General features: G+C 35.0%; 6 protein-coding genes across 6 annotated transcripts in view; 2 read left to right on the top strand and 4 right to left on the bottom strand.

Annotated features, from left to right (window-relative positions):
* si:ch1073-13h15.3 (inactive all-trans-retinol 13,14-reductase) overlaps positions 1-524 on the bottom strand; it is a 30,368-nt gene extending 29,844 nt beyond the window's left edge. The window contains exon 1 of the mRNA XM_052611088.1: positions 45-524. Within this exon, the coding sequence (XP_052467048.1) occupies positions 45-201 (157 nt within the window). The 5' untranslated portion in view covers positions 202-524. The remainder of the gene's footprint in view (positions 1-44) is intronic.
* A 2,383-nt stretch (positions 525-2,907) lies between these two features.
* On the bottom strand, positions 2,908-4,644 carry gngt2b (guanine nucleotide binding protein (G protein), gamma transducing activity polypeptide 2b). Its single transcript, XM_052611087.1, has 3 exons — positions 4,414-4,644; positions 3,660-3,748; positions 2,908-3,216 (listed from the first exon to the last, which is right to left on the bottom strand). The coding sequence occupies exons 2-3, from the start codon at positions 3,741-3,743 to the stop codon at positions 3,091-3,093; spliced, it is 210 nt and encodes a 69-aa protein (XP_052467047.1). The 5' UTR covers positions 3,744-3,748; positions 4,414-4,644; the 3' UTR covers positions 2,908-3,090.
* Positions 4,645-7,739: 3,095 nt separating this feature from the next.
* On the top strand, positions 7,740-11,962 carry tmem101 (transmembrane protein 101). The gene is made up of 4 exons (XM_052611085.1): positions 7,740-7,917; positions 8,020-8,200; positions 9,338-9,484; positions 11,212-11,962. The coding sequence occupies exons 1-4, from the start codon at positions 7,787-7,789 to the stop codon at positions 11,518-11,520; spliced, it is 768 nt and encodes a 255-aa protein (XP_052467045.1). The 5' UTR covers positions 7,740-7,786; the 3' UTR covers positions 11,521-11,962.
* Positions 11,963-12,096: 134 nt separating this feature from the next.
* On the bottom strand, positions 12,097-15,010 carry LOC128025081 (slit homolog 2 protein). Its single transcript, XM_052611083.1, has 2 exons — positions 14,449-15,010; positions 12,097-14,025 (listed from the first exon to the last, which is right to left on the bottom strand). Exons 1-2 carry the CDS (start codon positions 14,719-14,721, stop codon positions 13,240-13,242), a joined length of 1,059 nt encoding a protein of 352 aa, XP_052467043.1. The 5' UTR covers positions 14,722-15,010; the 3' UTR covers positions 12,097-13,239.
* A 1,836-nt stretch (positions 15,011-16,846) lies between these two features.
* Positions 16,847-23,297, bottom strand: lsm12b (LSM12 homolog b). The gene is made up of 6 exons (XM_052611086.1): positions 23,170-23,297; positions 22,106-22,365; positions 20,266-20,399; positions 19,644-19,753; positions 18,511-18,637; positions 16,847-17,488 (listed from the first exon to the last, which is right to left on the bottom strand). Exons 2-6 carry the CDS (start codon positions 22,275-22,277, stop codon positions 17,396-17,398), a joined length of 636 nt encoding a protein of 211 aa, XP_052467046.1. The 5' UTR covers positions 22,278-22,365; positions 23,170-23,297; the 3' UTR covers positions 16,847-17,395.
* On the top strand, positions 23,002-26,933 carry g6pc3 (glucose-6-phosphatase catalytic subunit 3). Its single transcript, XM_052611084.1, has 6 exons — positions 23,002-23,372; positions 24,399-24,505; positions 24,611-24,701; positions 24,964-25,082; positions 25,158-25,299; positions 26,260-26,933. Exons 1-6 carry the CDS (start codon positions 23,155-23,157, stop codon positions 26,600-26,602), a joined length of 1,020 nt encoding a protein of 339 aa, XP_052467044.1. The 5' UTR covers positions 23,002-23,154; the 3' UTR covers positions 26,603-26,933.
* Positions 26,934-27,414: the final 481 nt, after the last annotated feature.

The following is a 27,414-nucleotide window of genomic DNA, read 5'->3' as shown; positions in this document are numbered from 1 at the left end:
GGTCAAAGAAGCATTGAAGCATCTAAAGATCTCTGGATATTCACCTTGTTTCAGCACTTTGTCCCTCTTCCTCTGGTCCAGCTCTAAAGGTCCTGGAGGCCTCACTGACTCCACGGTAAACGGACTCGGCTTGCTGAACAGGTACCAGTATGTTCCCCCAGCCCAAACCAGGACACACACCAACAGTATCAGCAGCCACATCCTGAAGAATTGAGTCTGTACTCACTTTGCAAAGTCAAAAATCGATCCGTTTTCTTTAAAAACAAAGACTGTTGCACATATAGGAACGCTATGGGAGTTTTAAGAAAGAGATGGAGAAAAAATGAGAATGTGCATCACAGCGGAAACTCTCTGCAGGACCCTTGTTGAAAGTCTTCTTTTATGTGCAAGCAAGGAGCAAAGGTCTCAAAATGAGATTGCAGTGAAGCAACACTCAAGTATCATAAGTAATCGATCAAGATAAGTGTGGTAATATTTAATACAAGCTTTAGTCAACATACAGATCCAAAGCAGTCCTCTTTATGTAAACATTTATGTTCAGGACGCAAACCATGAATAATTCATTTACTTTGGTTCATGCACAATGAAGACCAGAAAGCATATGGAGACGAGTTAAAAGTTAAATTGACATAGTTGAAAAATTAGCAGTACATAACAAAATATCAAACCACTAATAATTTATGTGAAAGAAAAAAACTTTTCAGGAAAAGATATTCAAAATAAGAAGCTTGTTTAAGGGATGACTTACCCAAAAATAAATGCAATTTATGCAACTCGTTCCAAACCTGGACGAGTTTCTCTTTTCTGTTGAGTACAAAAGAAGATGTTTTGAAGAATGTTGCTAAACAAACAGTTGGCGGTAGCCATGTTTTTTTCTCATACTATGAAAGTTAATGGCTAAAGAAAGAAACTCATACAGCTTTTGAACAACTCGACAGGGTGAGCAAATCATGCCCTTTTTTGGGTGAACTAATCTTTAATGTTGAAAAGTACGGTGACACCTTAGATCAGTAGAAGAGATTCAGTTTACTTCATGAATTTAATCAAAAAATTATATTTTTATCAATGCTGCTGCAGTGTTCATGAGGCATGATCTTCTGTGGCTTTATCTTCACGACTGAGCTGCTTTGAGTTTTCATCTTGTTAAGTTTAGTGTTACAACAGTGCAGAAATGGATACTTCTGGTTATCATGAACAGATAAGGTAATTAAGATAAGACTAAATTGTGAAAAAACATATTTTGCTTTGTATATGTGCGGTTTATCTATATGACTTTATGACATACATCTATTGATAAGGTTTTCCAGGTGCAATTAAAGTAAGTGCAGGTCAGCCTGCTTGGGTTTTACATTTACACACACACACACACACACACACACACACACACACACACACACACACACACACACACAATTAATATTAGTCTTGGTTACAAACGTGTGTTGTTATAAAATAAATAATAACAATAAATCCACAGAAGCTTTTTGCTTCCTTGCACATTTTATATATGTTAAATATTTTTTTAATTATTAGAGTATTTATATAAGAGTATTTTTTTAATGGTAAGGAAATAGGCATCACGTGACAAATCATTTAAAGTCGTAGGCCATCTAACAGGGAATATTCTCAAAACTTTCAAAGAAGGTTCTCTCAAAGTTTTGAACACATGTTCCTTTAATAATGTTCTCAAAACGTTAGCATAAAAACATTATTTATACATTATTCAAGGAATGTTTACTACGTTGCTTCAGAACGTTCTGAGAACAGATTCTCATCATTTTTGCTAAATTATCAAATAAGATGTTCTTTTAACGAACAAGAATATTTTTAAACATTCTAAAAATTCGAATGTTTCGAGTGTTTAGATGATATGCAAAAGTAACATTCTCATAATATAAATGGAATGTTCCCTTAAAGTCTGAATAGCCAAGATTTTTTTTTTTAAAGAGTTTTGAACATTTAAAAAACTGACTGTTTTGAGTGTTCAGAGAACATACAGAAATAACAGTTTTATAACTTTATAGGAACATTAGTTAAATGCCCTTAGAACATATTTTTCTGAGCTGGAACAGCGATCACTTCTGGAATTCTGGAAAACGAAGAACCGCATTCAAAAATAAACAAAAATTCCTTGCTGTTAGGTTTTTCTCAGCGGTTCATCCCAATTACTGAGCTTTAAAACAGGAGCTGGAGAGAGACGGTGGGGCAGTGCTACAAAGTTGGAAAAGAAGCTTACAGGATGAAAAGCTCAATCCTGAGATTAGAACCAGAGAATGAGCTTAAGTTCTCAAAACAGAGGAAGCAGCTGCTCTTCAGTGGGACAGAGAGGTCTGTCACCCAAATCCCATTATCACAGCAGCCAATGAGCAGAAGACCAATCTACCTGCAGAGCTTCGCATACAGAGCACAGAGCACACCCTAGCTTTCATGGCCACAGCAGGCATCTTTTTTAAAATACCTGCATCAGATGCAATGGGAAAGGACATGACATCTTCAGAACCATGCTGATTTGTGGTACACTTACACATTTAAAGGGACAGATCACCCAAATATTAAAGTCCTGTCATTATTTACTCCCCCTCATGTTGTTCCAAACCTGAATGACTTCTGTTCTTCAAATTTGTCCATGCAATGAGAGACAAAAACATTGTCTATAATACTGTCAGATTCGGTCTAAATATAAAATGTGGCATATAAAATAAGACATTTTGAAAATTGTTGGTGACCAAAAGAGTTTTGGTTCCCATTGACTACCATCGTAATTAGTGTCTATATAAAAATGGCATTTGACAATGACAGCATTTTGACCTGAGGGTGACAGAATTTAAATTTTGGAGTGAACTATCCTTTTAAAATCAAATTAGAATTTCCTTTGATACCGTAACATTCAACCAGGAAAACATATGGTTAAATTGCAAAATGAGTTTATTTTAAAAAGTGACAGGTAACAACATATCACAAAAAGCTATTGAATGACATGAGGAGATCCTCTTATGCTTCTGGAACTGTATTGTATTTAAAACTAACGAAAAAAAAAAAGGTTCTAGTACAAATACTGATGTTTTATATAAAAGTAGTCCAGGACCATTGCTACGTAATAATGCAGCCTCCCTTCTCCTTGAATGGGTTCTTGTCTTCTGGGACGCCTCTGATCAGGGGGTCTTCAGCAGACTTCCCCTCAACAAACGCAATGATCTCTGGGGCTGTTGTTGATACCTTAGAAGAAGAATCATCAGGAAAATGGTTTAGTGATGTTTATTTCATTGACTGCCACCATCTCCCTCAGAATGGAAAACAAGTTAGTAACCCTTCAGAGGATGTAGAAGAAATTGCTGCAAAAAATGATGGAGACCTTAAAGGGACAGTTCATCCAAAAATGAAAATTCTGTCATCATTTAATCACTCTGAAAACTGTGGGATTCTGCGGAACATAAAAGAAGATATTTTAAAGAATCTTGGTCGCCATACAGTTTTGGTATTGACAGAAATTGCAATGGAAGTCAATAGAAACCAAAACTGTTTGTTTACCACCATTCTTGCCTTTAAAAAAAAGTATCTTTTTATAAGTCATACAGGTTTGGAACGACACGAGGGTGAGTAAATGATGACTGAATTTTCATTATTAGGTGCACTGTGCCTTTAATGGTTGGAGTTCCTACCGCGATTCGGGGAGTGTTCACTTCCAGCTTCAGCTGCTCCAGCTCCATCTTCAGGATTTCTTTATCTGACATGTCCCGAGCCATCCTGCCTATACAGAGGAAATACATGAAAGATATCAGTGAAATTAAGCTCAATATTCAACATAAAGTCTATGCGTGTACACTGCACAAAGTGATCCATTGTTTCTTTAACAAGACTTTGCAACCATAACATTTTAAAGGATTTAATCGATAAAAATTAAATGATGAATTAATGTATTTACGTTGATTCAGTTATGTTGTTACATATTTTTGATGACTAAAATCAGTTTATTTAGATGATATTTTGAGCGTACTGTTAAAAGCACTATATTAAAAATGGACTTAGTGTGATTATAACATAAGAAAATGCTTATAAAAAAACTAATGTTTAAAATCAACGTTTAGAAAGTCACTATCAAAAAGCTGTGCATTTATAGAAATGTTAAATGTGATTATTTGAGCATGTTTTACAAGAAAATACTATTTCAGTTTTTCTACTTCATAATTTCACATTTAATTCAGTGTTACATGCCATTTCTTTGTAATTACTTGTGAAATTAACCAGCAATGTTTGAGTGAAAATTGCTACTTCACTAAATGCTTTTCACGGTTGCATGAAAAAAAAAATTCCTGGTGGTTTCAGCAAAAACAAAAAACAAAAAAAAAAACACTTTTTTTTTTGACCATCAATTAAATTTAACACAAACATAAACAACAACAAATCCTCATTTACCTGTTGAATGGGACTCGCAGCAGCCAGAGAAATGTCCTGATGACTTCTAGGAGATCATCAGCGTGGAGGTTCTGTGAACAGACTGAGCTCTCCTCTATTTCTGTTATCTGGACCCCTCCTTCTCCTTGCTCTTTCACAGGTGTAGGGGTAGATCCTGGGGGGATTGTGCTCTGATGTCATCAATCTCCCCTGATCTCATTAGGACGGCCGCGAGGAGTCACCTCTAAACAACATTGAAATATTGCAGGAAAGGGCAGCGGGACAATGAAGAGAGCTGCCATTCTCCCTGAAACTGCGCATTGATGGAATTACTGTCAGATTTGCAGCAATGATGAATGCATGTAAACTTCAGCCTAGAAAGAGCTCAGTGTGGTTCATATAACAGCAGGCTAGAAGCAAAGCATTGGTTGAACATAATCGGACAGCAGAAGCAGTAGATATTCATTTCCTAGTGGACATGTCATACTGTGATATTAATCTGGAATCAGTTTAATATCTCCAGGTTTGTTTATACAGCACATTGTCTCATCATGTTTCATCAAACATAACTCTGTTACAGTTTTGTTGTTGTTGTTGTCTCAAAGCTCTTAGCACTAAGATCACAACAGATCATCAAAAGTGCACTTTTTCAAACATTTCATCATTTTCAATACACAATTTATCATTTTCACTACACAAAATAAATGTTTCATCTAAATGTTTCATTCACAATAACAGCAATTCATTATTTTTACACTAAAAGTGATTTATCTTAGATGATAACCATTATGTTGGAAGTGCATGTGTGTCTGGTTAAAGCAAACCCTATGTCCTTTTGGGAGACAGGACATTTATTTATTTATTTATTTATTTATTGGTTCGATTAGGAAAACCATAATAAGAGTAGGTTTAGGGTTAGTTCTGGAAGAATAGGCAAGAAACACGTTGAATTAAACATGCAATGCAATGTTGAAACAGAATGAAATAGTATTTTTTGTAAAATTTACTCCAATAATATTTTTATTTAACACTTTAAAAAAAATAAACAATGTATTGTAACTGTAATGGATGACATGCTATCTAGTTAATAATGTTTACAATCAGTGATGAAGTAAAATATGGGGGTTTGGGTCTCTTAGGTCCTAAACTGAACATGCAAACTGAACTCAATCATCAGATTTCCTCAGGTAGGTTTGGCTGTCGTCCACTGGCATCATCGCACAATAAACTGCTCAGAGCAGGATTACTCCTGCCACGATCTGCTTAATAACTGTAATGCTCTATGGCATTCCCCATGTTGGAAAAACAAAACTATTATCTGATGATTAAGAGTGTTTCAAGTCCAATGAATCATGGACTTCATTTATAGCTGCTATGTGTTTCCACTCATACGTCTGTGCTCTTCTGAGTGTGTGTTGAACTCTGGGTAAACCCTGGTCTCACCTGTAAGCCTGTTTCTCTTGATCTGGGTCAGGACCCCTTTGTACATGATTAGCAACCTTTATTTATGATGAGTGACTTTATGGAGTCTTTATGATTTCAGAACTTCTAAAAGTACATTCATTCGAATTTTTTTCTGGGAAAAAAAATAATTACTATGATACATTTTTACTATGCTTTACAGAAGTCACCACTAAAAATGTAAAAAAAAAAATAAATAAAATAAAAATAAAATTTTTTTTTTATATTTCTAACCACAATCATTAGATGGCATTCAAATACTATTTAAGACAATAACCAAAAAAAAATTATTGTCGTTTTAAATAAAGCTTGAAACAATGTTCACTTAAACACTGCTACTAAATATCACCAACAAATAACTAACAACTAACAGTGAATTATACATGCATATTTACTCTTATAATGTTTGCTTGATTTACAACTTCACCCTCACTTCTCACCAAGGTCATGATGCCCATACATCTGACTCACTGTTATACAAACACATCAACTAGACTAGACTTAAACCTTGTTTTGGTTCAGACTTTATTATTACTAAAAGAAATTATGGAGTATTAAATGATATTTTTGTCCGTGTATTAAGAGTTAATAAGTTATTAATTACATATAATATGAGTGATTAACGTCATAAAGAAAATGTAAAGTCAGTATAAAAGTTATTATAATTTATGATATATGTTGTTGCATTTGTATCTTTTAAACACTAGATGGCACTAAAAGCATTTCCACTTATCTCAATGTGCCAGTGAGTAATAAAAAAAATATGATAATAATAATAATAATGCATTTAAAAAGTTTGTAGTAAAACTATTGTCGTTTGTATTTTTAATCCAAGGTTAACTATTCGTTGCATTTATTTATTCTTTTTTTTTTTGATGCAATGAAAAAGCAGTTGTTTTTAAATGTTTTTAGAGATATAATTTGATGTAACTTTTAAAAGCGGTCATCGAGGGCAAGGTGGATCACAATCACAGTAGTATGACTAAATTTTATTTGTCTTTTTATTGTTTTAATTTTAAGTTGTTTTATATTTATTTCTGCTTCAATAAAAAAAAAAAATAATTTAAATAATTAATTAATTGAATGCAGCCTAATGGGGAACTCGGATCTCATTGTTCCACATGAAGAGAATTATCAAAGTCTCTTTAAGGTGTAATATACAGTCTTTAGTATCAAGTAGCAAGGGTTAACATTTGCTAACAAGTTTCCTGTGTTCATGAAAGGACAGTAGAGTCATTTCCGCAAATCGGTTCTTTTGAACAGTCCGTTTCAAGGAACCGATTCAGATAATTGAATCATGATATTTACGTCACGATGTACGTATGTCCACGTTGCAGTGTGATGATGAAAGATAAATGTGATGAAATCTTCCAAAGATACATTTTTACTTTGCCAAGTGTTATTGGAACCATATTATCCTGACACTGTACTTATTCAGTTATATTGAAGCGTTAGATACAATATTTTGTATCAAAATATTACTTTTTGGCTTTATTAAATGTTTCAAAGCGGCAAATTTCACATTAATGCAAGTTTACTAACAAATAAAACGCAAATTTATGGTTTTGTTGACTGAAATATATAGTTACATTAGAATCTTTGAATTAAAAAAAAAAAAGCATTTTTAAATATGTTTATATTTATTTTATTTCCCCCTTTCTATGTTTTTCTGTTTATTTTATTATTATTATTTATTTAATTTTTTTGCATAAGTTGTACTATGTTAAACATCTGCATTCCGAAAGAAAATGAAAACAAAAAATTGACACCTAAGTGTAATTTGTATTTAAACTATACTGATATTCATTGGCATCTACGACTGCAGTTCGATGACGAATCGCTCTACTGATTTGTTCAAAAGATTCGATTCAGAACAGCGATTCATTCACGATCCCTAGGAAGGAGATGATACTTACTTCCGCCATCCTGAGCCATGGCTGCTGCAACTCGTAAAAAAGCGCTGAGGTTTTTCTCTCAGTTCGGAGCTTTTATCCTGACTCGGTTCGGCTTCTGGAACTGCTTCTGCATGTTGATGCTGTTCGCGGAGCGAGCGGATGTGAAACGGTACGTGAACCCCAACCAAATGCGTGCAGGAGCACAGTATAAACACATGGGACATGCACAATAGAACATCCGTAATGAAATGCATGTTTCTGATCTTTTTAGGAAGCCAGACATCCAGGTGCCTTACCTGTATTTAGATTTAGGAGCTGCAGTGTTGTGTGCCAGCTTCATGTCGTTTGGGGTGAAGAGAAGATGGTTTGCTCTGGCCGCTGCCATTCATCTGGCCCTCAGCACATACGTGTCCTATGTGGGTGGACAGGTCCATTATGCAGACTGGCTGAAGGTAAAACATTCAGTGTGGCTTCATCTGAACATAAGGAATCATTTTTGTATAACTTGTATTGTTGAAGTGTTATATCGGTGTTATTGTGGCGCCAAACAACTGCAGAAGTAGTTTCTATGCTTAGTATTCTTTGTATTGGCTTTTAAATGATTGCAGGAAAAAAACAATTTTAAAACTTTTATCAATTTTAAAGCTTAAATCCATCACAAAAGTTGTAAAACAAATCTAAACGTAGTCTATAATTGACCTATACCGAGAAAGCATGACTTTAAAGGGGTCATACTGGTTTCATTAATGTGATGTAGAACCAGTGGGCGGGGTTAAACAGAAAGGGTTGGGTTTTCTTCTGCGGAGGCGGGGTTTAGCCACACTATTACATCATAAGTGGTTTTGGCAGATTGGCTACAATGGAAGCTGTTTTTAGACTAACGAGACAGTTTTGAGTTCTGAACGGATGTTTTTATAGTTCGATGACCTCTTACATGTCAAAAGGTCAAGGCGGTTGTGTTTTCTCAGTTTATGACTGCTTTAATTTCTCTGAAAATCTTTCAATCTGTATTTAAATACAAAGTTTGAGTTAGAATAGCTTGCACGAGTACGACTGTTTACGCGATTTATATTGTAGAATAAAACTTGTTCACCACAGACCTTATATTTTAATAATTTAAGCAAACATTCATTTTTTATATATATTTTAAACCCATTGATTTCAGTAAAACGGAGCCAGAATCACTAAAATGCTTGTGTCCAGGTTTTGGCCTTTAAAAAAAAAACACATAGTCCAACCTCAAATCACTCATACCATTGATTAATGTGTTGTTGTTTCTAACATGGAAATTAACCTTCGAATTTGAATAAATTACACATTTAATTGTTTCTTTTTCCTTTTCACTGTGTCTCTGAATGCTCACGCAAATCCATTTTTCATATCACGTCCACCCAAGGGATTAGCCGTCTGCAATATATTGTTATATAACTGCAGTAATATCTCTCTTTGATCGTAATACAGAGGTCAAAGGAAGCTTTGAATGTCAGTCATCCATTGCTTGTAATTCGATTCTGTTTCGAGGAAGTGTAAACCGAGACCAGCCAGAGCGTTCATCTTCTGTGTACTGTATGTATTCATAACCGCCGCAGGTGAGGATGTACTCCAGAGCCATGGCCATCATTGGAGGCTTTCTGGTGCTGGCCAGTGGAGCAGGAGAGGTTTACAGACAGAAACCTCGCACACGCTCGCTGCAGTCCACCGGACAGGTCTTCCTGGGGATTTACTTGATCTGTATGGTGAGTTCATCACTGCTAGTCTCACAGAAACAGATCAGACCGTGCGGTCGTCTCATCCCCACAGTTATGGAAAACCTAGGAATATTAGGGAATTATAATATGGTGGTATGCAGGCCTGGAAAAGCCCTAGAAATAAAAATGTTGTAATATAGTATTTAAAAGAGTTACTTTTATATGTATGCAATTAACTAAGAATATATAACACTTCAATTAATCACTAATTTAATGTACAGTAAAATAAGCATTAGTAATTCAATTAAAAACTAATTTAAACCTTTACTAATAAACTTATTTTGTAATTTTTAAGCCTTAATAGCTACAGGCTGATATATGAAATAACATTTTCCAATTTTGATTTAATGGTTACACAAAGGATATATATTTATATAGCATATTTTTTGCTGACTTTGGGCCTCTGAATGTTGTTTTTATCTCCATATTCTCACTTCAGCGTACTATACGAATCATAAAACCCTGATGTATCAAATATGACAAAACAAAACACATATGCAAACATATATATATATATATATATATATATATATATATATATATACAGTACAGACCAAAAGTTTGGAAACATTACTATTTTTTATGTTTTTGAAAGAAGTTTCTTCTGCTCATCAAGCCTGCATTTATTTGATCAAAAATACTGAAAAAAACTGTAATATTGTGAAATATTATTACAACTTAAAATAATAGTTTTCTATTTGAAAATACTTTAAAAAAATAATTTATTCCTGTGATGCAAAGCTGAATTTTCAGCATCATTACTTCAGCCTTCAGTGTCACATGTAACTAATTATTCTAATATTCTGATTTATTATGAGTGTTGGAAACCGTTCTTCTGTCTAATATATTTGATAAATAAAAAGTTAAAAACAACTGCATTTATTCAAAAAAAAAAAAAGAAACAATCTAATAGTTTATATTCTAATAATATATTTTCTTTCCTATCACTTTTTATCAATTTATCACATCCTTGCTGAATAAAAGTATTGATTTTATTTAAAATAAAATAAAAATTACTGACCCCAAATTACTGACCAGTATATTGTTATTACAAAATGTTTTTTTTTAATTATTATTTATCAAAGTATCCTAAAAAAGTGTCACATGTTCTGAAAAAATATTAAGCAGCAGAACTGTTTCCAACTTTGATAATGAATCATCATATTAGAATGATTTCTAAAAGATCATGTGATAATGATCCTTGCATCACAGAAATAAATGATAATTTAAAGTATAATAGATTTAAAAACAATTATTTTAAATTGTAATAATATTTCACAATATTACATTTTTTTCTGTATTTTTGATCAAATAAATGCAGGCTTGATGAGCAGAAGAATCTTCTTTCAAAAACATACAAAATAGTAATATTTCCAAACTTTTGGTCTGTACTGTATATATATAAAAAGTGGCCCGAACTGAGCAAAAAATATGCAATTTGGTGCAGATGCTGTATATATAGATGCATGGCCAAAACGCACAATGAAAAACTATTTAAACTCCACTTGTCACTCTTTATCTCTTAATAATTTCTAAGAGGACATTTAATGCATAGTTTTCTGAGCAAAACATAATTGCAATGCAATAAAATGATGATTGAGAGATGAACATATAAACATTACATTACATGCAGATTGTGTGCAACAGTTTTCTCTGCAAAAATAAGAAATGTCCATATGATACTATAGACATTTTCTACGCTATCTCCCCTCCAGGTTTACTCGCTACAGCACAGTAAGGAAGACCGGCTGGCCTACCTGGACCACATTCCTGGTGGTGAGATCACGGTCCAGCTCCTGGTGCTTGTGTTCGGGGTGCTAGCGCTCTCTTACCTCTCGGGCTACTACGTGCGACTGGCATCCCAGATCCTAGCCGTTCTGTTACCTTTAGTTGTGCTGTTCATTGACGGTAACATCGGTTATTGGCACCGCACCTGCCGCGTGGAGTTCTGGAACCAGATCAAGCTCATCGGGCAGAACGTCGGCATCTTCGGAGCCGTGCTTATTCTAGCCACAGACAGCTAAAGATACAGGGATATGACAACAGCTCTGTACGGACAAGCATGTGTCTCATGGGAACCTTTGCTGAAGATAAAGAGAATAATGTTCTGAAACTGACAGAGGTGAAGGTATCGAGGATACAGTTCCCAGCGTGCTCTGGAGTCTTCAAAAGACTGTTTACATTACGTTTGTTTCCTTTTTTAATGCATTATTTAAAGATTAAGAACGACTAGGAGTCCTAAATGTTAAATTAAAGTTGAATGGTGAATTAAGGGTAGTTTAGAAACACATTTTCGTCAGTTTTGATGTTCTTAAACTATATAGTAATGTGGGATTTTTTTCCCCCCCATGTTACCGACATTTAAAATGCGATTGCAGTTTTTGCTGCTTGTATTTAGTTTGCATTCCTTATACGCCTTCTATAAGAGCATCACAATTAAAAATGTTTTGTAAGGAACCTACAAAATCTTTTGATTATTGCATGACATTTTTAGACGGATGGATGGATGTACAGAGAGATGCATGCATGGATGGACATATGGACGGATAGAGTAAATAGATTTTGATTAAATATCACTCCAAGTGTACTTATGCAATAGTTTAAAATGTTAGTTCTCTGAATGATTCAGCAAATAAATCGGTCAACGAGAAAATGATGGTTCAGAACATCAAAGAACACAATACTGCATTATTTACTAGAATCCACTTATGTATATTTAAAGTAAAATAGAAATTACAGGCCGTCCCTGAAGGTCAGGTCGGTGCTCCAGGTATTGAGTTGCAAAAAGTAAACAAAGCTACTCTGTGGCTTTTCATGCATCATTTATCTTGAGGTCACTGCCCAACACTTGAGTACTGACAACTCTAATTCACTTTAGCAGGTTTTCTACAATTAGCAAGATCAAGGGATGTTCACAAACAAGTCATGCAACATTTTTCAGAGCAAGGAAAATATCCATATTGATTATGTAAGTTAGAGTGCTGCAGTGAGGCCGCATCATTGTAGGTCAACATGGTTACCTCATCAAAAAAATCCAATAGGATTTTTCCACTAGCTTTTGATTATTGCAAAAAATAAACTGTTTTACAAACAAAATGTTATGATTCATGCACTTTTTGTTTTGCATGATAATCTTCAAAATGAACACAACTTTCATTCGTTTTGAAGCCTAAATACAATCAGCAGAAAGCTAGACCTGGATATGAACAAACTACAGCACAGTCACATGACGTCAACATCCCAGCATTGAGCTTCGGACACATTTTTCAGTCTGTATTAAAAAACAAAAACAAATGGGAATTCTGTAAAAGTCACACTAATAAAACAAGTCTGTAAAAGTGACTACATTTAGACCGATTTAAACACTTACCAACCACCTTTTTTAAGTGAGAAGGGGCTTATTCTGCTGAATAATAAAATGTAAAAATATCTTGAGCTTGTGTTCATCACAGACTAACTATTTCAGGCATTTAACCAACATACAAAAAAAAAAAAAATTTCAGGACAAATGACCCAAAAGTGCTGAAATGCTTGTTTTTAGGTTTTGTCCTACAAAAATGCATCATCCCTACAACACTCTTATATTTTGATGAGTAATGTCCATTCAAAATAAGACTAGGAACATGTATTGGGAAAGTAAATAGGTTTTGATTTCATGTTGAAGTGAGTACTACGTGCACAAAAATGAAGAGCTGTTGTGTAAAATAAGATAAGTTTGTATAGCTATCAGCTGCTGGGTTTCTTCATTTGCGAGACTCCCAAGGCATAGGATCGTTTCCTTGTTTTTCCAGGTTCATTTGTTGATTCTTGCGCTTGCGTTCTGCCATAACCAAGGCGGCCACCACAGTGACCATCACAGTTGCGGTAATGACCAGGACAGTGGCCGTTTCTGCGATACACAGCTGACTGTGCATTAAACCCAGAGATGCTCCAGCCAGTAAGAGCGGAGAATGGCACGTGATATTCATGTAATCGTCCACGTGGAGATGCCTGACATGGAGTATCTTAGTGAAGACGCGATGAAGCTCACAGTCGCACGTCCAAGGGTTCTCCGACATCTGCAGATGCGTGCTGGGCGTCTGGAGGTTCAAGAAGGTCTTGAACTTCAGGCTCCTCAGCTGGTTGGCTTCTAAGTTCAGAATGGTCAGGGTTTGTAAGGGGGCCAGAGCGTCCGTTTCAATCTTGGAGATATTGTTGTGGTTCAAGAGAAGAACTCCAAGACTCTGTTGCATGGTGAGCAAGCCGCCTTGGAGGACTGTCATCTGATTCCATGCAAGGTTAAGGTGCCTTAGCATGGTAAGTCCACGAAATGCCCCGACTTCGATAACCTGAATGTGGTTGTGACTGAGATCTAACCTCTCCAGACTTTCTAGGTCCTCCAAAGAGTGAGACTCGAGGCGTTCCAGGGCATTGTGGGAAAGCTTGAGATCTTTAAGAGCGGTTAACCCTTGACAGAAATCTGGAGGAAGGACACGGAGCTCGTTGTAAGCCAGGTCCAACTTTTCCAGGAAGGTCAGAGAGGAAAGAGCCTGGAACGCAAACAAGGCACGTTCAGCTAATGATCCTGTAAAACTGCAATTTAAAGACCAAAGAGGGAAGTAGGGGGGATACATTTTGAATAGATATCTCACTTATCAAATAGTCAACTCATCAAGAAGTTATTTGTGCTAAGAAATTAAAAATGGTTCTTTTCGAAGCCATTGATCATCAAAATTATTATTCTGGTATTCTTGTCAAAACCCCATACTGGAACCTTTATTTTTAAGAGTGTAGAAGAGGCATTTTGGGTTCCCCAAAAACCTTTCAGTAACCAGTAATCAAATTTTCCACTATAAAAAAAAAACTTTTGTGCAATGGAAATATTCCATGGATGATAATGCTTGTTTCTAGAGTCATTAAGGCCAACATTGAACCTTAAAGGTGGAAAAATAAATTAGCAAAACTGAACGCACCTTAGAATGCACCACCTGCATGTTGCTTTGTGAAAGCAGAAGGACCCGGAGAACCCATATCCCAGTAAAGGAGGTACTCCTCAACTCCGATAACTTATTCCCACTGAGGTCCAGGAGCCATGTTCCATGTGGAATACTGTGGGGAATGTGAGTGAACCCTCGGGATCGACAGTCCACCAGCTCAGACGCGTCGTAACAAGAACACTGATGAGGGCAGAGCTTCGAGCTCCCAACGATGAGGAAAGTGAAGAGTAATAATATGATGCAGAGCATCTTCACTAGCTCAAAGAGTCTCCATTCAAAATAAATGGTCGTAGATGTTCTAGATTAAAATGCACACTGTTCTTGTTCGTCCCAGTGCAGAACCATCAAGTTGAGCTGAGAAGAAGAAGAGTTAACTGGTATATTTGGTGCATTTATGATGCATTTTTGAAACAGCTTGCAGTCTGAGATCTATAAGGATTTGTGGCTTGGCATGAGAAGTCAAATTATATAAAGAGCTCCAATCCTTTAATCGGTTTATAATTTCAGAGTTTTTTGCTTTTATGTTGGTCAACTTTCTTCCTGGACAGATGTGCATAGATCAAATTTCTGTGAAGGCATTAATTAGTGCTTATAGCAATATAGAAATAACAGCTCTAATTGTACTTACCACAAGTCGGTCTTGACGAATATTAATTCGCTGGTTGAGCAAAAACACGCCTCAGTCATATTTCCTCAACAAATCCCATCAGATTTTTACCTTAAATGAATAAACTGAATAATACTACACTACACCTGCAGCCTTGGTTCTTGCTTCAGCATTTAAAAAGAAAACCTGGATGGAGAGCATCTCACATCCAGCCCTGCTTTCAAGTCTCTATGACACTGACTTGATTTATCGTCAAAGCACACTGCAGCACTCACGAAACAAGAGTACTTGGTACATACTGAATATTTCATTGAACGGTCCATCAGTTTAGAAGCAGAACATATAGTCTTACACTTAAGCATACGCGCTCCTCTAAAGATCTCAACAGAAACCTCAAGGAAGGTCCAACACCATCTTTGACGTGTACTACATTGTGGTATTTTCAGAGATGGAAACCGGTTCCAGTGTTCCTTAATTATTCAAGACCTCTTCACACTGCCATAATAGGGTCAAGGAAAGTCAAAACCCTTCATAGCAGTGGTACATAATTCATTGAAACGGTGTAATTAACTCAAAGGCTATCAGCAGTCTGTAGCTGAAGATATTTTAGATATGTGACCACCAAACCTTATTCTAATTACACAGGCATCTAGAATTACATTTCTTTTCCGATTTCTAAAATGACTCCAGGAAGAACGATAGCACTAGAGAATAAGTGCTTGCTTTTGGCAAAAGCAGTACGCCAGATTGTAATCTACATTGTCTACTATATAAAAATAATTAAAAATATTACGGGAAACTAAACTACAGTGTTTTTCCAGGTTTTATGAAGGTTAATTTAAGACTTTTTAAAACCAATATTTTTAAATGTCTGAGGAGCACACAATTTATATTAGTAATGCTTTGAAAACACAACCTCCAAAAGATTTTTAAATTCACATATACATACATATATAAAGACATGATCTCTTAAGTAAATATATATTGATTTAAGGATGTTTACTGAAGAAGCATTTTTTCTTTGCAAAGCATGCAACATGTAAAGCAGCTGAGTCCTTAGCCATCTTCAAGAATCGGCTTAAAACACATCTCTTCCATCTTTATTTGACCCTCTAACTTTAACACGCACTATTCTAATTCTATTCTTTAAAAAACCTTTCTAATCTTTTTGTATTCTATTTTCTTTTCATTTATTATGCAATTGTATATGTATATGTGTGTGTGTGTAAAGACCTCTAACAAGCTTGCTCTATCCTTTTATTTTTTTATTCTGTTTTCTTTTTATTTATTATATTAGTTAAAATCCCATGCTACGTGTACTGTGTTAACCTAACTGAGACTTGTTATAGCATTTATATATCATTGCTCTTTTTGTTGTTTTTGATTGCTTCCACTGTCTTCATCTGTAAGTCGCTTTGGATAAAAGCGTCTGCTAAATGAATAAATGTAAATGTAAAATGTAAATGTAAAGCCATGACTTTAATTTAAGACCTTTGAAAGAGCAAATGTGCTCATGATGGCATGTTTAACTTGGCAAATGTTACTTTTGGTTTACTTTTGTAACAGCCGCATATCTGTTGTTAATCTAAGGAGCTCCTCATAGGAAGTTTAACTAATGTGGTTTCACAAAACAAATCAAACATTATTTGATTAGAAACAATAAAACAGTGTTTCAGCATTTACACCAAACCTCTTTTCCTTTTTTTTTACCCCTTTTGAAAGCATGCGGTGTTCAGAGTTTTTGAAAAAGCAATTGAAAGTGCAGCATTACAGTCAGAATTGTTACTTTTATTTTAGAAAATGTCCTTTGTAACGTGTGGCATCTGAAGTCACATTTTGTTTAAAATACAGAACAGACAGACAATTGTAGAACACAAACAGCCAAAAGAAAGAGAGAAAAAAAAAAGCATAAAAAGTAAAAGCTAACAAGCTTTTCTGACTGGTTTGTTTTTTTCTTTTTTTGACAAAATGGAATAATAGTCGAAGGAAGAGAGAAGAAAATATGAAAAGCTAATTCAGATGAATCAGGAGGAGGGAGAAGGGGGCAGAGAGGGGGTAAGACACTGTAATTTAGTCAAAGAAACTATGGTTGGTGTTTTAAATTATCTTCATAAAGTCTAATTTAGAATGAACTCTTTTCACTCTCACGTTTTTTTTTCTTAAAACTTTTTTTTTTTCTTTTGTTGATCTTCCAGACCCTTGGCCCTTGGTGCATCCTCCCTCGGACTTCGAGGGGGAGAAGAGAGCTGGTTTCGACCAGCTGTTAGGCCCTTGATGCCCGTGGTGCCCTCCCCGGATGAGCCATACCCCCTCGACTCAGGAGGATAAAGATGAGTCCTTCTGTGTTTGCTGTGCTTGTGTACGCTGCATCGACTTCTGGCTTTCCACATCTTTAAAATGTTTCTCAACCTGACAAGAGAGAGACAAGCAAGTCATAGTAAGTGAGAGCTGAATACAAGGAATCACCACCAGGCCCTTATCCATCGATTCACTGTACAAACAGCCTATACAGAGACAAATTCATTAAACTGACATGCTTTCAAATGCAAAACAGCATAAATGTGTTTACAGGCACTTGGAAGACTAAGGAAAAATATATACATAAGATAAAGTTTTTTATTTTATTTTCCTGACAGATTTATTCAAACAGAGATTAAATATGAATCCTCCGACAGGTTAAGTCAGATATAAAAGGAATACTATGCATAAATCAATATACAGTAGTGCTGCAACAAACAATTATTTAGATTATCAGTTAATATTATTGCATGATTAATCATCTAACCATTGATTAATCCATAGGCTTTGATCAAACAATTATAACTAATCTAAAATTGCAATTATACCATTTTTTTTTTTAAATACAAATAAATAGTTGTATACAAAATGAGATGACAGGCAGAGAGAGCGAGACTAATTCCACCATGTAATTATCCTTATGAAGAAGTACCTGATTCATCATTCTGCCCAAGATCTCCTTTTAAAACTATATAGACATTGAACAAAATAAACACAAGTGATAAGACATTTTACGGATGTCTCTCTTAATACACAGTCAGCAGATAATTTTGCAAAAGGTAATAAAGACTACAATGTGTAATTTTCCCACTTATCATGCCTGCCTGACAAGTAAATAATTGAACGCAGAATATTAATGACATTTTAATGAACTCAACGTGACTCACAGTAGCCACTTGAGCTACTGTATATCACAGGAGCCATGTAGAAATATAAACGAGCGATGCATGGTTCTGCTGCAAGTTACAAGTTAGTGAAAATACAGCCATGGGCCAGGTACATAAATCAGATGCTAATAGTCAGATTTAATATATAGTTTTAATATTGGCCATTGACCTATGGATGCCACTGGAGGAGGAGCAACATCTGCTGAAATGAAAACTATATAAACTATGATACTGCGTGATACTCACAATTTTGCGTATATGACTTAGAGCACTTCCCTCTTTGCCTTTGCAGTTCTCCACCTGGTATGGTGGCGAGATTACGACGTCATCCATAACAATGATGTTCTTCTCCTGCCATTTACAGTCTTTGATGCTGGAACACAAAGAGATCAAACAAACACCGGCTGTGAGCAACAACATCAAACATGATCAAACACACTTTACGCTTCAATGTTCAGGCTTGATTTCTCAGTAACTGAGTGCGTTTATTGAAACCTTGTGCTTTAATTCAATCATCATGGCGGACCACTTTGTTGAATGTAGACAGGGCTTGAATTTTGCTGCGGGATTGCACATAATTATACTGATTCCCACAGTTCAGATTCCTGCGTGACAGATGCCATCATGTATTACTTCATCGTAACTACAGAATGATGTTGTGTCGAGCCTTATTTTGCGTTTATGGCCAAATACAAATATACTAAACATTGTCTGTACATAGGCTATTAAGTGAATGCAACCAGTTGAGAAACAAATCTTGTGTTAGATCTGTGCATGAGGTCTTAAAGAGACAGCACCCTAAATAAACCTGCTGCTGTCTGTCATTAATGTTTATTTATGCATCAAAGATTAACCAGTGTTATTTTACACAGATTATTTTGGCATTTCTGTTCCTGAGAATTACTGATATAACTACCTGAACAACTTAATGCGGAGTTCATTTTAGTAGTATCTTGTTATTGTATTGTTTGTGCAATTGCTTGTCATTTATCTATTCTTATTGTATTACTGACTATTAATTATATTCATATTCAATTGATAGTTTGACATCACGATTCTTTTAAGTATCTTCCTTGCACTGTAAACATGAATCAACAACATTATAAATCGTAAAAAACATTTAAGTTGGGATGATTGTAGTTTGAAAGTAGGTCTACAAAAAATACCCCAACACCCACTAAAATTAAAAAAAAGTTCCCCATAAGAGCCATCTAAAGGGGGACTTCCCCCAGTTTTCCAAAACAAAACTCAGGTCCTGGTGGAAAAGAACTAATTCTAGGCTACAAATCTGCCTTCATCTCACATGCTTTAAACTTCAGCCAAAAGTGTTGATCAATGCATTTGGTTTCACAATGTATGTAAAGTTGGGGAAATCTTACGTTTTGTGTATAGTCTGGAATAATTGCTGGCCCTCGACAGACACCCCAGCACTGATTGCATAGGCTTGGGACAACTTGTCTTCCTTTTCTGTCCTTGCCCGACTGGCAAGCTGTGGAAAAAACATGTCAAAACTAACCGTCAGATCTTCTCCATCTTGAACATGTGCTGCCAAATAATTCATCTAGTACATAATATGTGAAGTAGAGTTGTGCCGATAGACAATAGTATTGTGTATCGATGATAGCAGATGTCTCTGTTGATAGTCAAGACTATATTAAGCTCATTCTCCTATTAATGTATTAAATTATAATTATGATTTTTATTTGGCGGCCTATTATACCGCATTTCACACACACACACTCACACACACACACACACACTTAGCGCCTGTAGCCGGTGAATGAGTCTCCATCCACAAACAGATGTACATGGTCTGCATATATAAGGTTTGTATATCGCGATCTCACTGGCTGACGATATGACGATTTGAAAAATGACCAATTGCCCAACACTAATCTAATGATTTTAATAATTTGTTCTTGTAAGAAACATATCCATATTTAAACCCTTATGACCACGCTTCTGTTCTCAATATGATTTAAGCATAAAATGTGAGCTTACCTTGCTAATGTTCAAGGATGCTAGAGGAGGAGGAGTCTCTGTGTGGTCGTTAATAACATCCACTTCTGAAACATAGGCTAAGTTAACCAAGATGACGTCACTGAGGTTGGGCTTACCGCTGGAGGAAGGGCATTCTGGGAGGAGAAGGGTTAAGGAGAAACCAAACTAAGATATCAAGATGAAATCGTTCCAAAAAAAAAAAAAAAAAAAGTAAGGCCCAGACACAAAATGAGTCAATATAGAAAATGAAACCATAATGAAACCAATATGAGTAACTGGTTGAGCAAGTCCACAAAAAATAAGACGAGGGGCAACGAATCAAACCATCAAAGGTCACACTTAACTGGGATTTCTAGATATATGAAGGTTAACCGCATGTGTGAAAGCAGACTAATTCATTAAGATGCACAAGTCAACTTCAGACTCCATCTTTGTAGACACCAGAAAAAAAAAACAGCAGCTTAGCCATTCAATCCTTAAAACAAAGCATACGGTTACATATTGTCCATGGATCTCTAAAGCAACTAACATGATGAAAACATTGCTCAGAAACATGTTGCACAACCTACATGCCTTCCTTCATCTCAATGAAACTTCACTTAAAAAAAACAAGTGTTTTTTAGTATGAAAGTCCACTTTCAGGTTATGGCTCACATGTCTTTTTATAATTCAATCTTTTTTTTGGTGGTAACCCTAAAAATAATTTGACATTAAAATTTACTGGACTCAAAGTTTACATCACTATCCATACAAATATGTATATATTTTTTAAAATCATGTCAAAATGTATCAAACAGGATCATCATCAGACTTTAGAAGAATGTTTGTTTGTTTATCTCTCAATTAACATTAGATCGCATTGCATTATATTATGAAACCGCAAACGAAGCATTTAAATACCAACTCACCTAGATGTATTATTGGTAACAACTGATATTTATATAATTTTACATATAGTCGGTCTGTTATACTGTGATAAAGATCTCACTGATCCACATTACAAGCAGAATCAGACTTTAACTTTTTTTGTCATATAAATAATAACATCTCCACCAAATTGCATATTTTTGCTCACTTTGAGCCTCTGCATTAAACAGGTGTTTTTCCTCCTCGATTGTTTGCTTAATATTCTCATCAAACTATCAGAGCAATAAAAGCCTGATGTATTAAACATGATACAAAACGTGCCATTTTTACATTTATAAATAGATTACAGACTTAAAAGTCTTAAATTTTACATAGGCAGTAATTAAAAAAAATATTAGCCAATTCATTTTTATGCAAGGTACCTTTTTACGATATGTTTTCCATTATATATTGATTAGAAATTGGCTCATCGTTTTTCCAATCACAGTATTAACAAACTATTTTTACAGCATGAGTAAAAACTCGGGAGTCTGATATAACGTTAACTGATCTGAGAACAGTACAGCTAGATCCCTCACGTATAATGAGAAACCCAAGGTGCTGATACTACTCAGCCTGGCGTATTTTTCCTATATAACACATCATTTCCTATTTAATTCATATTTTGTAATATGTCCTGTGAGTGCTGCCATTACTAGTGCTGAAAAGACGTTAGCTTAGCGAGCATGCTAATGCTGTCTGGAGCCGAGGACATGCTAATTCAATACGCTAACTACAAACAACACTTCTCCAACACGTTTCCAAATATGAACCAACATCAAATCAAACTTAGAACAAAAGAAACCAAGCGAAAACCAAACGGACAACACAGAAAGTAAATGAAGCAAGAATAGCCGTTGAATGAGGCCACATAAACACGCTCGAGCGGAGCCTCAACTCACAGTGCGGCCGTTTAAACGGACATAAAGGATACTCAAAGTCAACATCTTGGACGGGTAATCGAAAGCCACCACCTCTCCCTGTAAACGTTGTCCTAAACAGGTGAGGCAAGAGACATGGCTCCCGACACTGAAATACTCCCCCGGTCCCGGAGCCGCCATCTTCTCCGCCAGGGAAACCGGAGCGCGAGCTTTACGTAAACGCATGCGACGGCGTGACAGCGTGACGACGCATAGGCACGTCAGGTGACAGGAAAAGGATCAGTTTATTGTTTATTCTTTCTTTCTTTTTGTTCTGTGTTCGATAAAACACACACACACACACAAACAAAGACACAAAATTATATATATATTATTTCTGTTTAAAATGTATTTCTCTCAAATGTAGAACAAAAAGTACAGAGCGTTATTTAACAATTAAGATAATTTGAGATAAAAAAATATATATAAAACAGTATGGATTTTGTTTTAATGCTTGGAAGGGTTTAATTAAAGCGCATCTTGATCATGTTTTTTGACTTGTCAATAAAATTTCTAACTTGCAAAATAAATACGATTATTAATAAAACTACATTTATTAAATTAAAGTCAATCCAAAATGAGAGAGTTGGGGGTTGGGGGGATCAATAAAAATATTCAGTATCAACTTATTTATTTACATCAGTACATTTATCATATATAGTGTGGATATCATATATACTGGCCCCAATTTATTACTGCTGCACCATCTCTAACATTATTATTTTTTGAACATGTACACAATAAATACGGGTGAACTTATAACAGTTTGCAGTGAAAGTCTGTCCAAAGATTGAATGGGTAAAAGCATTTTAAAAAGTTTGCAACTACAGGTCCCAAATGTTACGAAAAGTTACGTCTACATTCAAGGGATATCTTTTAAAATATGCGTTTTAGTGAAGTTTGTCCCACTGCGGCCCCCGTATTAGCAGTAACGTGGAAGTTTGCAAAACACAGCTGACAGATTACAAGCCTCCTGCAGGCGCTTTAGTTTAATGTATCTATTAGCTGTATGATGAACAAGGGATCTTAATTTCACTGCTTGTCGTTCATTCATCTTCCTGTAATGGAGAGCATATACCGCCAGGGCGTTGAGATGGCGGAGGAGCTCCAGCGGAGATCGAGGAGCTGCGAGGGTTTGTGGCTGATCGCTTCTCATCTGGGAGACCCGAAGGCTGCAGTGCTGCTGGTGTTTCCTCTCGTGTTCCACACACACAGACGGACAGGCATCGCTGTGCTCTGGGTGGCTGCTTTATCAGAGTGGCTCAACTTAGTTCTCAAATGGTACGCACTGCTTTGCATTCTGGGAAGAGAAACTGACAGGAATATCAGAGCAAACAGATGTCTACACATCTGTGAGGAAGTTGTAAAATGTATATTAAATTAGTTCTTTTTTATTGTTATTAGTGTTATTAGTACTGTTTTTATTGAACTATATACATTTTTGTATACACGTTTGTAATATAGTGTAATATATCTCTATGGATATATATATATATATATATATATATATATATATATATATATATATATATATATATATTTACTTTAAATGCACTATTAATTAATAATCCACAATTTAGTAAATTGATATTGACACACACACACACACAAACACACACATCTATATATATATATATATATATATATAAATTAGTGTAATATATATGTTCCGTAAAAAAAGTTTAATGCTATATACATATATATATATATATATATATATATATATATATATATATATATATAGCATTAAACGTTTTTTATGGAACATATATATTACATTAATTAATTATATATATATATATATATATATATATATATATATATGTATATATATATATATATATATATATATATATATATGTGCCTTTAATAAATATTATGCAATATATGTACCATAAAAAAATTTCATGCAATATATATATATATATTGCATGACATTTTTTTTTACATGTAATATATATATATATATATGTTACATGTAAAAAAATGTACGGCTATATATATATATATATATATATATATATATATATATATATATATATATATATATATATATATATATAAAATTATTATTATTATTATTTTTCGCTTTATTTTGTAACAGATATATTCGGACCTGCACTTATTAAAGTATTTAAAAGAATAAGTGACCGTACTATATTTTATTATATATTTTAAATGATTAAAAACGTATTTCTGACAAATGGGTAAAACCTAGCAATATTTAAATTTTTTATATAATAGATTATTTAAAATCTATTTTTTTTTCTCAGTCACATGATTTCACATGTTGACTTTTTATGTCAGGATCCTGTTTGGCGAGAGGCCTTATTGGTGGATTGGACATTCTGGATTGTTTTCCAAAAACCCTCCGAAAGTCCAGCAGTTCATGTCTACCTGTGAGACCGGCCCAGGTAAAGCAGCAAAGTCATCCTCCTTATCACACATCACTGTACCTGAACCATTTCCAGATGTGAAGACGGCTGACCGTCATGATTCCTGTTCTGTGTCTCTCTCAGGCAGTCCGTCAGGTCACGCCATGGTCACTGCTGCTGTCTGGTGGGTGATCGTCTCTTTCCTGGCCTCCTTCTTTCACACTCGCACCGGCAGGTCTGTCCATAAGGCTCTCGTGATACACAGGTGCATCAAAATAAATTTAAATGTTGTGGAAAAGTTCATTTATTTCAGTAATTCAACTCAAATTGTGAAGCTCGTGTATTAAATCAATTCAATGCACACAGACAGAACTAGGTTAAGTCTTTGCTTCTTTTAATTGTGATGATTTTCCACAACATTCTAATTTATTGAGATGCACCTGTAGAAATGTTAGTTATTCATATGTAAAGCAAACTGAACTATCTCTCTCTTACAGTAAGATATTAGCTGCAGTGCCGTATCTGTTGTATGCAGTATTTTTGGCTTGTGTAGGCCTCTCTCGAATCTTCATCTTAGCTCACTTCCCACATCAAGTCATTGGAGGTCTTCTGGCAGGTCAGATATTATAATATATTGTATTGTATTGTATTGTATTGTATTGTATTGTATGTTCATGCTCTCTCTCCACAGGGGTGTTGCTGGGGGTTTTTCTGAACAGGACTGTTCCTGAAGATCGCTCTCTGCTGTTCTTCTTTCGCTTCAGCTTGATTCTGCTGTTCGGAGCTCTTCTAATGCACGGTGCCCTGCAAAAGATTGGGGTCGATCTTTCCTGGTGTGTACAGTGTTATATTGAGTAAATACATTACATTTATTCAGTTTAAAACATTTAATTTATCAATCCCATTTGTTATAATTAAATGACAAATCTGTCTACCCATGATCATAACATATTGGGCCTCAAAATATCAATATCAGTAATTTATTATTATTGAAAATAATTTTATTATTTAAAAGATTACCTTATTTAATTTAATTTTTTTTATTTTTTTTTATTATATATATATATATATATATATATATATATATATATATATATATATATATATATATATGTGTGTGTGTGTGTGTGTGTGTGTGTGTGTGTGTGTGTGTGTATATGATTTATATATGATATTTTTTAGTGTTTAAGTGTTTGAGTTTTTTTTTAAGGTTAATTGAAAATTATTGATTGTAGGCAAGGCAAGTTTATTTATATTTATTATTTTGTACACAATGGTAATTCAAAGTGCTTTACATAAAACAAAGTAAAATAATAATAAAGACAAATAATAACAAGAATAAAACAAGCAATTTTAAAACTTTTAAAATGATAAAAAAAGTACTTATTTAAAATGAATTTAAAACAGTTCGAACATGATTTTACATAAAAAAAACTGTGAAAATATAGTGCAATCAGTTTTTATGATATATTAATCATTAGTTTTCATCAGCTCACAAACCCCCTGCATTTCCTTCATGCTGATGACAAACATGAGATATGTTTTTTTATAGCTGTTATATTTTATATAGATATTTTTTTATTCTTGTGTAGAATAGAAATCTGTCAGATCAATGAGTTAGGTCAATAATATTCTGAATACATTACCTAAAAATGTGTCATCTAATAGATTGTTACTAATGACAGTTTTCGTCATGTCATTGGTCATCAGTAACAGTGATCTACCCGGCTCTGTATGTTAATGAACAGTTTTGTTCCCACTGCATACTTACCGTCTCGAACCCTGAACCACAGGTCAATCTCACTGGCTAAGAGGTGGTGTTCTCGCCCCGAGTGGATTCGTATGGACACAGCGCCCTTCTCCTCTCTGAACCGGGACGCCGGGGTCCTGCTGGGACTAGGACTCGCACAGTACTGGAAGCCAGGAGGATGGGCTCTTCCATGGGTTCCCAGGACTCTCTGTGTGGCCCTCTCGTCCATAGCCCTCCACTACATCAGCAGCTTCCCCGTGCCCACCGTTCCTCCTCTTCTCTTCTACTCGCTCTTCTTTCTCAAGTACAGCATCGTGCCGCAGGTGGTCATGGTGCTGGTGCCAGGATTTGTGCATCTTCTCACAGCCAAACCCAAGAGGGAGTAAAAGTGAATGTCGAAGCTTTTGGTGTTTGAACCTGTCGTCATACAGTAAGCTCTCGACACTAAAACAACCATCAGCTTTAAGCTCAGTCATATATGGAGCTTTAAAGAATGTTTCTGGAGCAAAACTGAAAAGGTTTGCTGCTCTGCAAAGTCTTAAGAAAAAATGTTTCTTGTTGCTGTTCTTTTAAAAAGTACTTTGTAGAAGGCTGTTCTACTTCTGTTGTTGACTGTTTATTTTTTTTTTTTATTAAGTTACTTTAATTGTCTCTTCTTGTGTAGAAACCAAAATGTTTGGTTATAATAAACTTGCTTGTGAGCAAATACAATCAAATGAGATTTTTAAAAGTTTTGTGAAGAACTCACCACAAAGAAGTTTTTTACATGACTGTTAAAAGGAATAGTTCACCCAAAAAAGTTTTTTTTTTTTCATCAGATTTGGAGAAATGTAGCATTGCATCACTTGCTCAACAACGGATGCTCTGCAGTGAATGGGTGCCGTCAGAATGAGAGTCCAAACAGCTAAAAAAACATCTACAAGTTTCTTATTAACATGCAGCATTTCACTTCACAAGACATTATTGTGTCTATTATTGTGATGTTTTTATTCGCTTTTTGGCCTCCCATTCTGACGGCACCCATTCACTGCAGAGCATCCATCGGTGAGCAAGTGTGATAAAAAAAATGTATCTACATCTGGATGGAGATTATGGAGATCAAATAGTTTGATTATTAACAGTTCTGTAGCATTTGTAGATAAAATATAGTAATATCACAACTAAATGAACATTAGGAGCTCGACCAGTGCTGTGCGTT

Source organism: Carassius gibelio, chromosome A12, assembly GCF_023724105.1.
Source record: "Carassius gibelio isolate Cgi1373 ecotype wild population from Czech Republic chromosome A12, carGib1.2-hapl.c, whole genome shotgun sequence".
Classification (NCBI taxonomy): Eukaryota; Metazoa; Chordata; class Actinopteri; order Cypriniformes; family Cyprinidae; genus Carassius; species Carassius gibelio.
Note: the sequence above shows the minus strand (reverse complement) of the source record. Positions and strands in the feature narration are given on the sequence as shown.

Excerpts from the sequence above, each read along its gene's own strand:
- gngt2b (XM_052611087.1), bottom strand. The coding sequence starts at position 3,743 with ATGGCTCGGGACATGTCAGATAAAGAAATCCTGAAGATGGAGCTGGAG. Across the intron at positions 3,217-3,659 it reads TGAACACTCCCCGAATCGCG|GTATCAACAACAGCCCCAGA; the intron begins GTAGGAACTCCA and ends TCTTCTTCTAAG.
- g6pc3 (XM_052611084.1), top strand. The coding sequence starts at position 23,155 with ATGGAGAGCATATACCGCCAGGGCGTTGAGATGGCGGAGGAGCTCCAG. Across the intron at positions 24,702-24,963 it reads TTTCACACTCGCACCGGCAG|TAAGATATTAGCTGCAGTGC; the intron begins GTCTGTCCATAA and ends TCTCTCTTACAG. Across the intron at positions 25,300-26,259 it reads ATTGGGGTCGATCTTTCCTG|GTCAATCTCACTGGCTAAGA; the intron begins GTGTGTACAGTG and ends CCTGAACCACAG.
- lsm12b (XM_052611086.1), bottom strand. The coding sequence starts at position 22,277 with ATGCGTTTACGTAAAGCTCGCGCTCCGGTTTCCCTGGCGGAGAAGATG. Across the intron at positions 19,754-20,265 it reads CATCCTTGAACATTAGCAAG|CTTGCCAGTCGGGCAAGGAC; the intron begins GTAAGCTCACAT and ends TTTTTTCCACAG. Across the intron at positions 17,489-18,510 it reads TAAGTCATATACGCAAAATT|GTTGAGAAACATTTTAAAGA; the intron begins GTGAGTATCACG and ends CTCTCTTGTCAG.
- tmem101 (XM_052611085.1), top strand. The coding sequence starts at position 7,787 with ATGGCTGCTGCAACTCGTAAAAAAGCGCTGAGGTTTTTCTCTCAGTTC. Across the intron at positions 7,918-8,019 it reads GAGCGAGCGGATGTGAAACG|GAAGCCAGACATCCAGGTGC; the intron begins GTACGTGAACCC and ends TGATCTTTTTAG. Across the intron at positions 8,201-9,337 it reads ATTATGCAGACTGGCTGAAG|GTGAGGATGTACTCCAGAGC; the intron begins GTAAAACATTCA and ends TAACCGCCGCAG.
- LOC128025081 (XM_052611083.1), bottom strand. The coding sequence starts at position 14,721 with ATGCTCTGCATCATATTATTACTCTTCACTTTCCTCATCGTTGGGAGC. Across the intron at positions 14,026-14,448 it reads TGCAGGTGGTGCATTCTAAG|GCTCTTTCCTCTCTGACCTT; the intron begins GTGCGTTCAGTT and ends TTTGCGTTCCAG.